Source organism: Bos indicus, chromosome 18, assembly GCF_029378745.1.
Source record: "Bos indicus isolate NIAB-ARS_2022 breed Sahiwal x Tharparkar chromosome 18, NIAB-ARS_B.indTharparkar_mat_pri_1.0, whole genome shotgun sequence".
NCBI lineage: Eukaryota > Metazoa > Chordata > Mammalia > Artiodactyla > Bovidae > Bos > Bos indicus.
In genome coordinates this window covers 35404846-35421879 of record NC_091777.1, presented here as the reverse complement: position 1 = coordinate 35421879, position 17034 = coordinate 35404846, and the positions used below count along the sequence as shown (strand labels likewise).

The 17034-nt window shown below is 54.5% G+C and overlaps 2 protein-coding genes across 2 annotated transcripts; one reads left to right on the top strand and one right to left on the bottom strand.

Annotated features, from left to right (window-relative positions):
• Positions 1-3: 3 nt before the first annotated feature.
• On the bottom strand, positions 4-2204 carry TMEM208 (transmembrane protein 208). Its single transcript, XM_019979339.2, has 6 exons — positions 2073-2204; positions 1541-1636; positions 985-1044; positions 767-903; positions 387-471; positions 4-286 (listed from the first exon to the last, which is right to left on the bottom strand). Exons 1-6 carry the CDS (start codon positions 2076-2078, stop codon positions 149-151), a joined length of 522 nt encoding a protein of 173 aa, XP_019834898.1. The 5' UTR covers positions 2079-2204; the 3' UTR covers positions 4-148.
• On the top strand, positions 2193-16409 carry LOC109572498 (F-box/LRR-repeat protein 20-like). Its single transcript, XM_019979335.2, has 7 exons — positions 2193-2323; positions 5698-5799; positions 12572-13564; positions 14786-15001; positions 15127-15270; positions 15448-15665; positions 15749-16409. Exons 1-7 carry the CDS (start codon positions 2300-2302, stop codon positions 15915-15917), a joined length of 1866 nt encoding a protein of 621 aa, XP_019834894.2. The 5' UTR covers positions 2193-2299; the 3' UTR covers positions 15918-16409.
• The last annotated feature ends 625 nt before the right edge of the window (positions 16410-17034 follow it).

Below are 17034 nucleotides of genomic sequence, written 5' to 3'. Positions count from 1 at the left end.
AGCCACATTATAAGCCATTTATTCAACAAACCTATACCCTAGACTGCTTTTGGCCCCTGGACTAGGCCCTCACTGCTCCTGGCATGGGGACCACACAGCCTGATAGAGCCACTCAGGGCTCAGAAACCCGGGGCCATAATGTCAGTGGCTATAACCGCTTCATCTGCCGCCGCTCCTGTCGGCGCTGCCGTTTCTCATTGTGCTCTGGCGCTGGGGCGCCACTGTCCGCTGTGAACCAGGGGCCCAGGACATTGACCCACAGGAGGTAAAGAGCTCTGCCTGGAGCCTAGAAGAAAAAAAGGTAACTTGAAGCCAGGTGCAGGAAATCAAAGAAGAGAAGGCTTAGATGCTCCAGCTCCTCCTCGGGAGCCCCGCAACCCACGTACCAGGAGCCAGAAGGACCAGATGTAGAGGGAGAAACAGCTGAGCACCTGCACAATAGCTGTCAGTAGGATCACATCTTTAAGGTGCCTGTGGAGAGAAGGGAAGCTGCAAGGACCAAAAGTAGTAGCTGGGGAATTCCCTCTGGTCCAGTGGTTAGGATTCCATGCTTTCACTGCTGAAGGCCTGGGTTCAATCCCTGGTTGGGGAACTAAGATCCCACAAACTGTGCAGCACAGCCAAAAATGTTTACATAAAAATAAGAGATGGGCCCTAGTTCAACTCCCTTCCACCCTCTTCAAGTTGCTGTGGGTCTTGGGCTATCTGGGCCCCAGCACCCCAGCCCTGGCGCTGCTCACCTGGGCTGACAGCGGGGGACACTCACTCTGCCATGCCCTGCTCCATGTTGAGATCCATTCCACCATCCACCAGGGCCCCATCCTCAGAGAAGGCTGCCCTTGCCATCGAGCTCATAGAGTGGTAGCTGGCCCCGTATACTGCCAGACTAAAGAGCAGGGCCATCTGTGGAACAAGAATGGGGGTGTTAAAAGGGCAGCCACTGACCCTATGGGCTTCCCATTTCCCAGGATGGGGGACACTTACCCAGGCCCAAAATGAGGCAGATGAGTAGAAGACGACCAAGGTCACAAGACAGTAAATGGCCTGTAAGCAGACATGGGTCAGGCTAGTATCAAAAGCTTACTTAACCATGGACCTTCCTTGACTCTGACTCTAGACCAGGTGATGAAAGGAGACAAATCGTTACTTACAGGGTTGGGGGGAAGAGATCTGCTCCCAGAATATCCAGACACCCCTGACACAGGAAGGAAGCCCCTGTGCATTTAGGATGGGAAAGGCTCAAGTCCATTTGAGACTTACACCCTCTTTTTGCTTTTGTTTTTCGTTTTGACTATTCAGCACTTTCTCTGCACCAGGATTCTTTCTCATTTACTTGGCTGCACTCGGTCTTAATTTTAGCATATGGGATCTAGGGAGTCTTAGCCACTGGACCACCAGGGAAGTCCCTCTCTCTTATTTTTAATTGGAGCTTTCTTCTGGAGCTTTGCCTGTCACACACCCCCACCACTCTACCCCACCAAACAGAGCTGAGGACTATGGAACCTTGGGTGGGCACAGAAGCAAGGAGGGAGGCACTTACATTAGCCCCCAGTATGATTCGCAGGTAGAACTTCAGGGTCTCTTTGTTCTCCTCAAATATCTGCTTCTTCCCTCTCGTGCCCACTTTTCCTTTGGGCTGCAGAGAGATAACGAGATACTATCAAAATCCTCAGCAGTCAGGATCTTCCTTAGCCGCCCCACCATTCCGGTTAGCTGAATGGGCTTGACTGGGGTCCCTCTCCGGCCTCTGCTGGAGTAAACCCGATCTGGGCTGACGCTATCCTGCCTCAAGCCCCTCAGATCTCTAGCTAGTCCTGATACTGTTCGATACCGACGCCCATCGCCCTCAGGCCCCTCGATCTCTGCAGCCCTGGTACTGTCTGCTACAGACTCCCAGCACTCTCTGGCACCAGCTGTGGTATGGTCCTGGATGGCCACTGGATGGCGCCCCACTCCAGTGGGGGGGCGGCCACTGGATTGACCCATTTCCCTTGAAGCCCTTCCTCTGATTTCAGTCTCCCGGCCCCGGGAGCGTTTTGCCACGGGGACCACGCCCTACTCGCCCTCCTTACCGCCATAGTGAGACGCAAATACCCAACCAAGGAAAGAAGGGAGAGCGACCGAAACCGCACTCAATTGGTACCACATCGGCAGCACAGGCACTTCCGGTGCAGATCCAATACGTCACACCTGGGACGGAAGTTGGAGGTCCACTTCCTTCCCAAGCTACGCCTTCCAGAGCCGGCGGGACTACACTTCCCAGAAAGCCTTGCGCGGGGGCGGAGGCGGCAGGGATGCGATGGCGGAGTCGCTGCCGCTGGAGGTGAGAGGAGGCCGCCCTCAGGCCTAGCTCGGGACAGGCCCCGCCCTCGGGGTCCCAGACTGTGGGGAGGGGCTGTCAGACAGCTCTCCCGGCCCCGCCCGTCTGGCGGAAAAGACCCGGCCGGGAGATCCCTGGACCTGCAGGCTATGGGTAACGGCCCCGCCTTTGGGCCACTCTGTCTCCTTACCTTGGGGGACCATCCTCTCCTCCCCCATCGGCCCCAGGAGGTAGCTGCTGTCACCTCAGCGAGGACAGGGCCTCTGCCTACCCCTGACCTCTTGAGATGGCCGTCCCTCCCTCTCAGTTCTGGAAGATGTCCGCTGCATCCCATCAGCCCCGAAGGGTAACCGATCTTACCCCCATTGGTCCCTTGGAATGGTCGCTCCATTCCCTTCCCTTCGAGAGATGGCTGCCCCTTCCCCTGGCGGTGGAAGACAGACTGCCCCTTCCCATCAACTTCGGGCATGGTCTCTGAGTTCCCTCACTGAGGACAGGCCTGCTCCCCACTTCCTCAGCCCCTAGTGATGGCCATCCCTGCCTCCTTCACCTTCATCCTTCATGGGATGTTTGCTCCTTCTACTTAAATTGGAGCAAGATCACTCTGCCGCTATTGTCGCGAGACAGATAAGTTTTGTCCCAGTGGCCTCTTGGGATGGCCTCTCCATCCTGTTTGCCCAGAAAGTTGGCAGCCCCCTCCCACTGCCCAAGAAAGACAGGGCACCCTTTCCCCATCGGCCCTTGGAATGATGTTCCACACCCAGTGAGTCCCCTGCGATGGCATCCTTTCCCCCTTCTGCCCCAGAGGATATCTGTCCCATCACCGTGGATCACAAAGATGACCAGTCATATCTCTAGTAGCCCCTTGGAATGGAGTTCCTGGGATGGCCACTCCACGCTTAGCACTGCCTCTTCTGTTTCCTCTAGAAAGGCTTTCCCCCTTCTCAGCTCAAAGAATCATGCTGCCTCCCCTCAGTGAGGACAGATTTGTTGCCCTCCTTTTGCTCTGTGGGTTGGCTGCTGAACCCCAGAAGACAGGATGACCACTATCTTACCTCAGCTCAGACAAGTTTTCCTGCCTGCTCTTGGGCATCAGAGCGTGGTCAGTCCCAGTCCCCATCAAAGTTCTCTTCCCCAGGCCTAGCCTCTCTGGCCCAGAGGCTGTTCTCACCAGTCATTCTCCTCTCGGTAATGATCTGTTTTATCTTCCCACCCCTTCCTTGAGCAAACCTTTGGTGAAAAGAGAGGTAAAAGACAGTCCATCCTTATTTAATTCAATCCAGTAAGTACTGAGTACCTTCATGTACTAGCAATCAGGGAAGGGAAGAAGAGACCAAGTGGGCTGGTGAGGGTCAAGTTTAAGGGCATTCCAGGAAAAAGGTCCACATAGGCAAAAGAAAATAAGAAAATCAACATGCTGTGTTTGTAGGACACTGAGAAGACTGGCTTGTGGAAGCTCTGGGATCAGGGGTCCAGTCAGGCATGGAGGCCTGGCAGTGCTGACCCAGGAGAAGAAATTTTGTCTTGAGGGTATTGGCGAACCCCAAAGGTTTTCATCAGGAGTGCACTGAGACTGAAAGCTGTTTCTTAGGAAAATTAACCTTGTTGCAGTCTGTGGAATGATTAGCAAGGATGAACCTGGAGGCAAGGAGATCAGGTGGGAGACTGTGGAAAGAACCCTGGTCTGGGGTGATGAAGATCACTAAGGTGGAAAGGTTTCAAAGGTAGAATTATTAATAACAGCAATCCAGGAACCATTTATGGATCATCTACTAGGTGTGAAGCATATTATATCTATTAAATATATATATATATATAATTTAATCCCTGTCATAAGACTGTGAGGGCAGCTGGTAAAGAATCCTCCTGCAATGCAGGAGACCTCAGTTCGATTCCTACATTGGCAAGTTCCCCTGGAGAAAGGAAAGGCTACCCACTCTAGTATTCTTGGGCTTCCTTGGTGGCTCAGACGGTAAAGAATTCGTCTGCAATGTGGGAGACCTGGGTTTGATCCCTGGGTTGGGAAGATGCCCTGGAGAAGGGCATGGCAGCCTACTCCAGTATTCTTGCCTGGAGAATCCCCATGGACAGAGGAGCCTGGCGGGCTACAGTCCACGGGGTTGCAGAGTTGGACATGACTGGACGACTAAGCACAGCACATAAGACTGTGATCTAGATTTTTTTAATAACCCCATTTTACAGGTGTGGGTTGAGGTTCAGAGACATCACATACCTTGCCTGAGGTCACACAGCTAGGAACTAGTGGAGCTGGGATTTGAATGAGTCTAAGTAAAGCCTATGCTTTACACCTGTATCTAGAGCAAGGGACAGAAGAGCGTGAGGAGTATAAAGTTTTATCAGGATCTTCAGACAAGATGCTCTGTTGCCACTGAAGCTCGGGGGCTGGAAAGTTGGGAGGAGGGGCTGCTTTGGACTGAGGTGAAGGTGATGGTAAAACATTTGGATGAAGAATCCTGTGGACAGTTGGCAATACTAGACTAGCACATGAATGATAAAACAATATGGAATACTGAATTGTTGGTTTTTCTTATAGAGGTAATTGTTAAAGCAATGCAAGTGAATTTATTATCCTAGAAAGTGAACAAATTTAAAGACTCAGGTCTGAGCCCTGGGAGCCACAGAAGAATCTAGAAACAGGGCAATTGGAGTGGTGAGTGGAGCCCTAGAAAACACAGTCATAGAAGTCAAGGAGGGAAGATTCCAGAAGAAAAGAATAGTTAATATCAGATTATTCTTGGTCTCACAGGCAGCTCCCTTCCCCAGTCCCTAAGAAAGCCTCCACCCCCAGCCTCATAGAGCATAGGTGGAGTGAGGGCCTTAGCCTGCCAGGATGGGTCTTGCTGAGAATTGTAACAGCTGGCTGAGAAGCCAAGTTGGCAGTGAAGAAGATGGAAGAGTACAGTCCCAGTGTGACTTCCTGAAGATCAGCACTTGCCTTGTTGTGTGCAAGACACTTTAGCATGATATTTAACCATCACAGTAACCCACTTAAATCTCACTACAACTGTCTTTTTATAGATAAGAAAAATAAGGCTCAGAGGGGTCAGTTGAGAGAATAAGGATCTAAACTAGGTTCATCTAGTCCCAGTGCCCAGGCCCTTTTTATCAAATTGAGCAGGAAGTTTGATTTTTATCAGAACAAACCTGCATCCAGATGGTGCTCAGGAAAGGTTTGTTCCCAGTAAAGATACCTGGAGACTGGAGAGGAGAAGTGAAGACTCTCTGAAGCTTAGGATCCAAGATGAGCTAGAAGCCAGCACTCTAGTCCCCTCTGACCTACCGTGCTGCCAGAAAGAGAAGATTTCAGAGGGCCCCACCAGCACTAACAGCCCCGATGCCCTGTCTTTTTCCCTCAGATGGTCACATATATTCTGAGCTTCCTGCCTCTGTCAGATCAGAAAGAGGCCTCCCTCGTGAGCCGGGCTTGGTACTGTGCAGCCCAGATTGCCCTTCGGGAGGTAAGGTGCTTACCCTCACCCAGCCCATTCCCAGTGGTCTCACTTCAGCTTGCTCGTGGCCCTGCTCATACATCATCCATCCATTCATTCCTGCATATTTATTCATACATACTTGGCTCTGGGTCCGGTACTGGGACTCTACAGATGAACCAAACATAGTCCCCTCTCCTGAGAAACTCATAGTCCAGTGAAGGAAAAAGACAAATACGTGAGTGATCATGATGTTGTGTGCTCAGGGCATTGGCATGAAGGGGGCCATGGGAACATGAAGGACACGGAAGGAGACTGGCAGCATCAGGGAAGGCTTCCTGAAGGAACAGGATGAGAAGCGTGAAGGTTGGTCTTCAGGACTCATAACTGCACAGGCGAAGGCACCAAGGTGTGAAATAGTTCTGGAAACGACCACCCAGGTTCGCTATGACTGGAACTTGGGTGTGTGGGAGAGAAGTGGTGGGAGATGAGGCTAGAAAGGGGTCAGACAGCCAGACAGATGTGGCAGGTGGTATTGCTAGGGTTTTCTCCTGGTTACCATCGTGGGTAACGAGGTAACCCATGGAACTTTAGGAACATTAAAGGAACATCAGGCAGGGGAGTGACATGCATTGATTTATGTCTTAGATCTCCACAGTGCCGAGTGGACTGAGAGGTGAGTCGTAGGGAGACAACCCGCTAGGAGATGAGTGCAGGCATTTGTGTTAGTTTGGAAGGCAAGCAATGAGTGCCCTTTGTTTCAGTTTTGACTGTCACTGAGGTTGAACAATTTTCTCATTAGCGGACCATTTATATTTCCCTCTTTTGTGTATTTCTGTTCCTTGTCTAATTATTGGGGTCTTAGTATTTTTCTTATCGATTTGTATGAACTTTTTATACATTAAAGAAGTTAATCTTTTACATACTTACTGAAATATATTCCTCATATATTTGCCTTTTTAAATTTGATTTGTAGATATGTGTTATTTATGAGATATACAGGGATTAAATTTCTGGGTTGTTGACTCTGAACATCATTTTCTTTATTTCTGCCATTGCTTTAGAGATACTTTGCCTCTTCAAAGATCTGATAAATATACACTCATATTTTCCTTTTATTTTAAATTTGGATTTACTTCTTAGATCAGTTTTAGGTTCACAGCAAAACTGTTTTATGGCTTGAATTTATATATATATATATATATATATATATTTGGTGTAATTTATTTTGACTTATGCTGTAAGGTAAGGAGCTAAACTGATTAGTTTTCAAGTAGCCCAAGTACCATTTATGTATAATGGATTGGAAGCCTCCTCTGTCAAATTTTAAATGAGTGTTTAAGTACGGTCTGTTGTTGAGTTCTCTCTCCAGTGTCATTGAGCCTAGTTTCTAAACAAATTTGATTTGAACTTGTTGAAAATTTGAAGTATAAAACATATAAATGATGAGATCCAGTTGGTAGTTGGACTTCTGAGAGAGGAATTCAAGGGAAAGATCCGGGTAATAAATATAGGTGAAGGTGTCATTCTGAACAGGCGGAGGTTTAAGCCTTGGATCTCAGTCACTTTCCCTGGGGAGAACAAGAGGAGCCAGAAGAGCAGGCCACAGAGACTGCCCAGGAAGGATACCAGTCCAGAGGCAAGCAGAGGAGGAGGGGCCTGTAGAGAGGCCTCCCTCATCTGGATGGTGATGCTACCTCTGTGCCCAGCACTGTGCTAGGCCCCAGGGCTGGGGCAGACACAGCACTCAGAGTTAATAGTGAGAGAGAGACAGCACTGCACTCAAAATCTTAAGAAAGGTGCATAGACGCATACCAAAGATGCAGAGAAGATTCACAGAAGACTTCATGGAGAAGGGGATGCTTGTGTTAAATCTTAAGAGAGGATACATATTTTGTTAAGGAATAGGTGAGAGGTCAGACCACCCCCCCCCAACCCCCAGAAAAAAACAGGTGAACCCAGGTATGGAAGTATAAGACAGTGGTCTGAAATTAGCATTCCAGAGCCAGAGTGCAGAGCAGGCATGGGAAAGCTGGGGCCGAAGAAGTAGGCAGGGGGCTGACATAAAAGGGCTTGAATGCCAGCCAAGAAGCTCAGCTTCCATCCTGTGCAGTGGTGAACCATCAAAGGGCCTGAAAAGCGTGGTCAGCTGCCTTTTGTCAGGATCACTTACCAAGAGTAGACTGGAGCCAGAGAGACTGAAGGCCAAGAGGAAATAGGAGATGGGCTGGAAAGGACCTTGGGCATTGTGGATATGAGGGAGCAGTCTAGGATGATTACCAGATTTCTGACTTAGGTGATTTGGTAGAAGGCGCTGAGAGTTTGGGAGAAGCGGGGATAAGGCAGTAAATTCAGATTGGGCCATACTGCATCCTTGTATCTGGAGAGAGGTCCATAAGGCCATGGCTCCCAGTATCTGGTGCTCAGAAAAAGGTGTGGGAAACAGAGTAGGTGGAATGGGATGAAGTCTGCTGGGGTGCACGTGGAGGGAAACTGTGTGTGTGTGTGTGTGGTGGAATGGAACAATTCATGGAGAACCCACTGGTCCATGGGTTGGGTCTTTCTGCTCTTTGATGACCCCAAATGGGGAGCAGGCTAGAAGGTAGGAGAGACAAGAGGCCAGAGTCTCAGAACCCCCAGTAGGAGAGAACACCAGGGAGACAGGCCATCCCGAGTAGGCACCATGGTGCAGCAGAGAGGAAGGACACTTGTGGGAGGTCTGCAGAGGAGCCCTCAGGTGTTGGTGACCTTGATGGAGAGGGGCTGTTTCTGGGAATGAAGGATTCTGTGGGGACAGTGGTGGAGGGATCAGTGGGCAAAGCTATGGTCAAGAGGTGGCTGCCGTGGGTGTGGGCACCCATGTGCTTCCAAAAAGCATGATGGTAAAGGGGAGGGGCGAGGGGGGTTGCAGGGTCAAGGGAAGCCTTTGTTAAGACTCTGGGGTGTTTGTGGACTCTGAGGAAGGAGAAGTGGAAAGGCAGAGATTTCGGGGTTCACAGAGGAGAGGGTGGGGACAGGCTCAGTAGGCTGGGAGAAGGGGGTCTCCTTGAACCCAAGAGCAAAATAGGGAAGGAGGTTCTGATGAGTCCTGCCAAGGATGGGCTGGTGGATGTGAACAGGGCAGGAGGGCCTTCCCACCTAAGGGCTTTGGTTTCTATTTGAAACATCTCTGAGAAGGCTGGAGTGAGGGCAGGGAGCTGCAGTAGCATCAGGGGCTTGGAAAGAAGTCTAGGGGAGTGAGAAGAGAGGGGGGCTGTGAGGAGAGGGGTGCCACTGCAGACAGGAAGGGAGGCTGTGGCTTCCTCGGACAGCACATACCCAGAGGCAGCCATGGTCTCATCATCCCTGGCTGGCAGAGGGCACAGAGAGCAGGTGCACCCACATGATGGGCAGGGCCACGGGGGCCCTCACGAGAGGCCATCAGCCAGGGAGGCTTCTTGGAGTCTAGCAAAGAAGCAGGGTGCAGAAGAAGCCAAGTGGGCAGTCAGGCCTAGGGATGAAGGTGAGACTGGAACAGGAGTGAGGGAAGGAAGAAGAGGAGGAGGCCGGGGTCAGAGTTTGGGATCCAGAGTCTACCATTTTAGCACTGGAGCTTCTCCAGTGAACCCTGAGCTCCAGATAGAGCACTGACAAAGACCCATTCGGTGACTCTGCAAAGCTCAGCCCCCTACTCCACCACCAGGACTGGGAGCCCTGGGAAGCCAGGCCACAGATACCTGGGCATCTAGGGCCGACACCACCGAACAATCTCTGGAGCCCTATTGGCAGGAACCATCTCCCAGGGTGCAGCGGGCTGAGGAGGTGGTACCCCAGCTAGTAGATGCTGTGGAAGATTCTGGCTCACCAAGGCCAAGCTGTGTGGCTCCAGGCCAGGCTAGGATGCTTGACTTGGTAACTTCTTAATCTCCTTCACCTGCCCCCACTTAATTCCACTTTTTCTCAAATAAGCAGACAGACAAAGGCAACACCTGACATACACCTGGGCTCCGTCCATACCTGGGATTGGGGTGGAGGTGCTGCCACCGGGCTGGTCACTGTGAAGATCTCAGGATGGCTCCTGCCCCTTGCTGCCTTTTCCTGCCTGAGGTGTCTATAAGAGCCTCTAGATATGAGCCCCAAAGTCTTATTCCTCTCTGGAGACCAAAGCCCCTAGGCGCCAGGACATAGGCTTCCTCAAGGTCCTTCTGGAAAACAGGCGTGCTAACTTTGGATTCCTGTGCTGGCAGACAGGAGGGTCATGTCTCTCTCAGATGGTTTTCCAAGTCTGCACACAGGCCTGCTGTCTCAGCTCAGGACTTCAGTAGTTACAACAGAGTCCTGGCCTCTCACAGTCAAGGGACATGTATTGCTTTTCGCAGGTTTAGGGCATTTTCCAAATGAGTCCGCATTTACTCTTAAGATGCCAGCATTAAGAAGGGAGGAGACCGGGGGGCTAGTTGGCCCCTCTGTGCTGAGGCAACTGAAGCTGGAGCAGGTACCCGTGTTGTACTCCCTTGGGGCTTTAGAAGCATCTTCCCAGGCCCTGGGGAGGGGCACTTTCCTACACTGGGGCAAAGACCAGAACCCAGAAGGCTGCCGCTTGGCCCCCACAGAGAGTAAATATCCCCAACAGACTGCTCCTGGACTTCTGTATGAGTCCCAGGTAGACCACCTGGGTGATGGCTTAGAGGCTGTCTTCTCCCCACCAAGAAAAACTGTGGGGAGCAGGGAGGTGGCCTCAAAACTCACCTGGCCCCATAGTTGGAAGTCCTTTAGGCCAGGCCCTGCCCCTTCACTAGGTAGCTCTTGGGGCCACCTGCCAGCCCTGCACTTGGACCTGGGCTGTTCGTTTACCTTGTGTATAAGAAGGCAGTGGGAGAGGGAAGAACACTGCTGGCAGCCAAGGCTCAGGCAGATAGGGAAAGAAGGAAGACTGAAGGCAGCTGGTGCTGGGGGCTGCGGGGTGCCATGTGACTGGTGGGGGCAGGTGCTGCCTGGCAACCAGCATTGCTCTACACTCCCCCAACCAGAGTTCATTCTACTCATCATGAGACTGGCTCATCTAGCACTGCAGGGCTTTGAAATGGCTGGAGGCATGCTTTACCGTTCCTTTCTAAAACCTTTTCTCCTTGATTTTTTCAGTACGCTCCCCAGCCTCACACACTGGTATCTTCGCTAGCTCTCCTTCAATCTGAGAGAGGGACCCAGGTCTCTGGCGTCCCCACTCCCCACTGTCTCCTGGTGTCCACGGCGGGGATCTATGGGCAGAGCTCCTCTCACCTCAATTGACCATGGGGTCTGAACTGGGCACCTGGTTTGACTCCCAGACTCCCATGAAATTGGTGGGAGCTGGTCTCCGTCTAACCACAGGCTCGTTCCCGGGACGACAGCCCTCGGGGGCTGCTTCTCTCTGGGGCAGAAGCCAGGTGGGGTCTCCACACCTGGAATGAGTTCCACCTGTCTTCCTGGAAGAATCCTGTTGATAAGCATCTTGCAGGGAGCGCATATTACGCATCATTTTGACCTTTCTGGTTCCCTTTTGATGATTTTCTGTGGGGGACAAGCAGGGAATGTCAGCTTGTTCTTCCTGTTACTCACTGGACAGGTTTCCGGGGGAGCCTGCTTGTGAAAACAAGAATCTATGAGTATCACTTGCTTGCAGCCTGGGCGTTGGTGGGGGTAGAGAAATGGGGCTAGGGTTTCAGAAGCCAAGCCCTCTTCTCCCTCCCCCACAGACCAGTTCCACACATTCCTGTACTTTCTGTCCTTTGGCTCCCTCTGGCACAAGATCAGGGAAGCTTCTCTGAAAACAACTACTGGCGGGTCCTCACACTCCTAAACAAGCCAACCCTTCCCCACAACTAGCCCTGAGCTTGCCTCCCCGCCCCACCGGACTCCAGCTCTGTGCTCCCCAAGCTCCCCGGTTCCTCTCCAGTAGAGCCAACTTCCTCCCTGCCTCTGAAATTCGTTCTCTGAGCTCCTGTCCACAGAAATAGTACACTTCTCCCTCCTCAACTGCAGGAATCAGACAGACCCTCCAGAGATAAGACCAGGGATCACAAGCGCATCTCCAATCTCCAGCCTAAAGGGCCTTCACGTGTGCGTATACGCACGCATCCACGCATGCGCACACCACACTTACATGCGTAGGCACATTTTTCACTTACACACAAAAGCCAGGTTTGCAAACATTCTTGTGGCCGAGACACTGAGGCCACCAGGGTACCTTGGCCTCACTGCCTGCCCCAGATCTCTGGCATCTGGGCCACAGGGCGTTGTGGTGAGCGACACCTGCCGTTGCTTCTTCCCGCCTTCAGCTGCTCTGAGGGCTATTTATATGCTCTTGAGAAAGTGGGGGAGGCTGATGGCTTAGCTAAGACTAAGCTGAGGCCCTGGATTTGGAGTCCATGGGTCCCAAGGCCACCTTCTGGAAGTCCCCAAAGTTGGAGTCCAGAATGCTTTGTCCTCCTGCTCCCAGGGGCCTTCGCTGGCTCTCTTCCAGGGCACCCCCCAGCCCTCCTGTACCCAGCATGCCAAGTCCCCACTCTGGCCCAGCCTCTCCATAGGCGCTCAGCCCCGGCCATCACTAACTTTCTGTCCTCCCCTCATAGTCCTCCCCCTTGAGCCCCAGTATGACCCGTCCTCCCTGCTCCCACGTCCCATCAGCACCCCCTCAGGCACGTGACACCACAGTGGGTCCCCATTGTAGAAGGGCCCTTCCCTGATCTTCCCTCAAACTCTGGCCAGCAAATTGCCACCAGACTCAATGGCTGGCACACTGTGAGGCCAGAGGGCTAACCCCAGGCCCGCTGCTGCCTTGTAGGCCAGCGTGCAGTACAACATCCCCGTGTCGTCTGCCTCCCTTCCGGCCATCAAGAGCCTGGGTCTCAGGGGCATCACCTGCATCAGCCTGACCAACCTGGATGGCTCGCCGGCTTCACTCCAGGTGCTGCGGTCTGTTACCCACCACCTGGGCCCGCACCTGCAGAGCTTGTGCCTTGGTGGGGGCAGCCCCACAGAGGCCTCCTTCGTGGCCCTAATCCTGGGCTGCCCGGCTCTGCGTATCCTAGACCTCAGTGGCTGCAACAGCCTCTTCACGTCAGGCATGCTGCTGGCTCAGCCTGAGATGGCGCAGCAGGTCCAGCAGGCGCTGAGCGGCCTCCGTGAGCTCAGCCTGGCTAGCCTTCGGGACCTGGCCGACCTCAGCTTCAACCGGCTCAGCAGTTGTGCCCCCTGCCTGGAGCGCCTCTCCATGGCCTACTGCCACCTCACCTTCCAGCTAGGCCCAGCCTGGGGCACCATCGGCCCCCAGGACTCCTCCCCCTCCCAACTCTCCTTCCGCAACCTGCTGCGATTCCTGAAGGAGCGGGCTGGTAGGCTGCACGCCCTGGACCTGAGCGGCACTGGTTTGCCGCCCGAGGCCCTGCGGGCACTGGGCCAGGTGGCCGGGCTGCAGCTGCAGGAACTGAGCCTGCATAGCTGCCGGGACCTCTCCACAGAGGCCGTGGCCGCCCTTTGCCACCAGCAACCAGGCCTTACCTCCCTGGACCTCAGCGGCTGCTCAGAACTGGCTGATGGAGCAGTCCTGGCCGTGAGCCGGGGCCTGCGGCACCTGCGGCGCCTGAGCCTGAGGAAGCTGCAGCGGCTGACAGATGCGGGATGCTCAGCCCTAGGGGGCCTGTGTGAGCTGCAGAGCCTGGACTTGGCCGAATGCTGCCTGGTGAGAGGGCGGGAACTGGCCCAGTCCCTGGGCTCGGTGTGCGCAGCTCCACCCCCACTGGCCTCCCTCAGCCTGGCCTACTGCTCCTCACTCAAGGTGAGCGTTCCACCCCTTCCTTCCATCCTCACCAGGGCCAGGGATTGGGGGAACTGGGAGCCTGGCACCAGGGAGGTGCCCTGTGTTTGTGTCCAAGTGAACTGGAAGAGGAAAGGTGCCTAGGCAGACAGTGCTGCTGCCCACACTCCTCCCTGCAGCCCCCGTGGTGGGTCCCTGCAGAGGGAGGTCCCAGAGACCAGAGGGGCCCACCCACGAGGTGACCCACACCTCACAAGTCCAGTGCTTGGTGATCACTGCAGTCTCGGGAGGGGACTGAGGGCGGGTGTTCGCGGGGCAGGGGTGACAGAACCAAGCCCTGGGGGATGGGGCACCGAGGTTACACAGCAGTAGTTGCTCAGGAGGGGCCCTGGGGAGGCCATGTGACAAGGGAGGAAGAGGGTCATTTCTTGGTTGATGCTGGTTACTTCAATAGGGCTCAGCCCTGTCCCTCTGGGTGGTGTCCCTGTCTTAGCAGTGTCGCCCTCTCCCTCTTTAGCAGATTATTCCTTCAATCTATGGCTGTGCCCAGAGCATTCCCCACCTGAAAAGTGTCTCAACATTTTCCCCCAAATGCCTCTCTTTTGCCCTACTCCATCCTCACTGTGTCGATCGTGTGTCTCTTAGCCATTCTTTCTGGAGGCCCATGTTCCCATGTCTGCATCTCTACAAAGCAGCTTCCTCTGTCCTGCCCTTAGTTCTTGCCCCCCCCATCCCCCAACTGCTCCTGGCAGGTGGCAGCTCTGCCATATGTCCCCCCAGTTCTAGAGGGAGCATATCTGATTGGTGCTGGGAGCACAGAGAAGGTGAACGCCTTAGAGATTTTCACCTGCATCCTTCCTACACCAGCCAATCTAGGTATTTGTCCTTCTCCCTGGGTCCCCCTTCTCAGCCCACCACGTCCACTGTGACACACAGCACAGGAACACTGATGCACCCTTCCTTGGGCCCTGTGACAGTCTCCTGTTGCCTGTGGGGCTGTAATTTTGGGCAGAACCTTCCTAGGGACCCCTCCCTGCCTGAGCAGCAAAGGCTTCCTCCTACAGCCCCACCAAGAGCTGGAGCACTGGGCCTCCAGGCCCAAGGACACCTCTTCCTGGCCACAGGGCCCCTGTGGCCATGCTGCAGGCCCCGTGGGAGCTGGACCTCACAGCCTGCCACGCCTCGTGACACAGGCAACGGGCACCTCCCCATCACCCGCTCCCTTTTCCACTTCCCTCCTAGGACGCCTCGGTGCTCTCCCTGATCCCAGGGCTGGGCCCACGCCTCAGGGTGCTAGACTTGTCCTCCTGTGTGGCCCTCACCAACCAGACCCTGCAGGCCATCTGTACCTACCTCACCCGCCTCTCAGTCCTGCGCCTGGCCTGGTGCAAGGAGCTGGGTGACTGGGGGCTCCTGGGGCTGGGGGAGCCCATCCAGGCGCCTTCGCAGGAGCCTCAGGTGCGAGACCCTCAAAGTCATGGCGGGTGGGGGGTCCCTGGGCTCAGCTGCCCTCCTTCGTCCCTCTCCGGCAACAGTTGAGGGCCAAACTCAGGAGGAACCTGAGCAGGAGCTTCCTCCCACAGCCCCACGAAGAGCTGGAGTACCGGGCCTCCAGCCCCAAGGACCCCTCTCCCCAGCCACAGGGCCCCTCCCTGCTCATGCTGCAGGCCCTGCAGGAGCTGGACCTCACAGCCTGCAGCAAGCTGACTGATGCCAGTTTAACCAAGGTGTGAGGCTGGGGGCGTGGATAGGCTGAGGACCCCAGGGCTAGAGCTTTTTGCTTGGAACAAGCCCTTTTCTTATGGGCTTCTGCTAGATGTGGCAGTTCCTCTGGCTGGGGGTACAGGGAGCCGGAAGGGCTCCAGGGCCTCATTACCCTCCCTGTCCCTACTGCATCCTTGCAGGTGCTCCAGTTCCCCCAGCTGAGGCAGCTATCACTGAGCCTGCTGCCAGCACTCACAGACAAGGCCTTGGTGGCTGTGGCCAAGGGCTGCCCCAGCCTGGAGCGCTTGGCGCTAAGTCACTGCAGCCTCCTCAGCGACCAGGGCTGGGCGCAGGCGGCCAGCTCCTGGCCGAGGCTGCAGCACCTCAACCTGTCCAGTTGCAGTCAGCTCACGGAGCAGTTGAGTGTGTCAGGGGCTGCCCACGGTGGGGGCTGGCTGGGCTTGGGCTGGGTCAGGTGCTCACTTGGCGGCTTCCCTGCAGAACTCTGGATTCCGTCGGGCAGGCGTGCAGGCAGCTGCGGATGGTAGATGTGGCCATGTGTCCCGGCATCAGCATAGCCTCCGTCAGGCGCTTCCAAGCCCAACTGCCTGAGGTGATCTGCATCCAGTCCCGCTTCGTGGGAGGGGCGGACCTGACCCTAACGCTCTGATGCCAGATAAGTGACCGGTGGCTCAGCCTCTGTCACCTCCAGCATCCCCGGCCCTGGCCTCTTGACCTGGAGTTTGACTCAGCACCTCCTGCCCCTCTCTGTTACATGCCCCAGAGGGCCTTCCCCAAGCTAGAAACCCCTTCACTGGGTCTGAGAGTGGGATGATACCAGGACAGCCCACCGGGCCTCTTGCCTGCCTGCCACACAGCCCACAGGAACCTTCTCCAGCTACATGGCACTGCCACAGGCCCCCGAAAATGCCAGATCCTGCTCGCCTGTCCAGGCATGGGTCCAGAGGCCAGGCCATTGGTGGGCTGGGTCTGGTGCTAGAAAAAGTAGACCCCGGTACCTTTTGTTCCACCCACTTCTCACACTAAGGCCTGTGCCCGGCCTTGTTCCCTACAGCTCTCCCAGCGCCCCCACCAGCACTGAGTTTTAGCAGCTAAGCCACAGTCTTTGTTGTATACCCAAGATTAAAAATTCCAGATCTTTCTTCCTTGTCTGAAGTTCTCAGACCAAAGGGCCCCTCCCCACCTCAGTGAAGCAGCCTGGCCCGGCCCAGCCCAGGGACAATGTGTAGGAAATGCCAGAGGGACAGACAGCTTCTTTCTCACACCTGCCCCAACAAGTGCCCCAAGCAGGTCCTAGCTTCTTCCCCACATAGTGGGAGATGCCAGAGGCTTCTCCCCAGCACAAGCCCTGGCACATGTCCCACAGCAAAGCCATGTCCATGTGAAGATCCCAGGAGCATAGTCATTAAGGATGGCTGAGTCAACGGGGTTGTTTTTCAGCATACACACATAAGACATGAGAGAGAGAACATCTCTGGGTAGGAAAGGTCATTAGAGGTCCAACCTTCTAAAACAGAGAAAGAAGCTCCTGGGCCTGGGAGCCCAGGGGAGCAGTAAGCTTAGCCTGGGAAGTCAAGGAAAGTGAAAGAAGTCAAGTCAGTGAAAGCAAAGGGAGGAAATGGGACAAATAAGCAGAAGGGACCAGGGAGGTGCAGGTGGGCAGGCCAGAGTTGGCGCTGGGTGGGGGTAGGGAGTTCCCAGCCCCCAAAGTGAGCAGGGAGGATGCCAGCTTAGACAAAGCATCAAGAACTCTGTAAGCTGCAGGC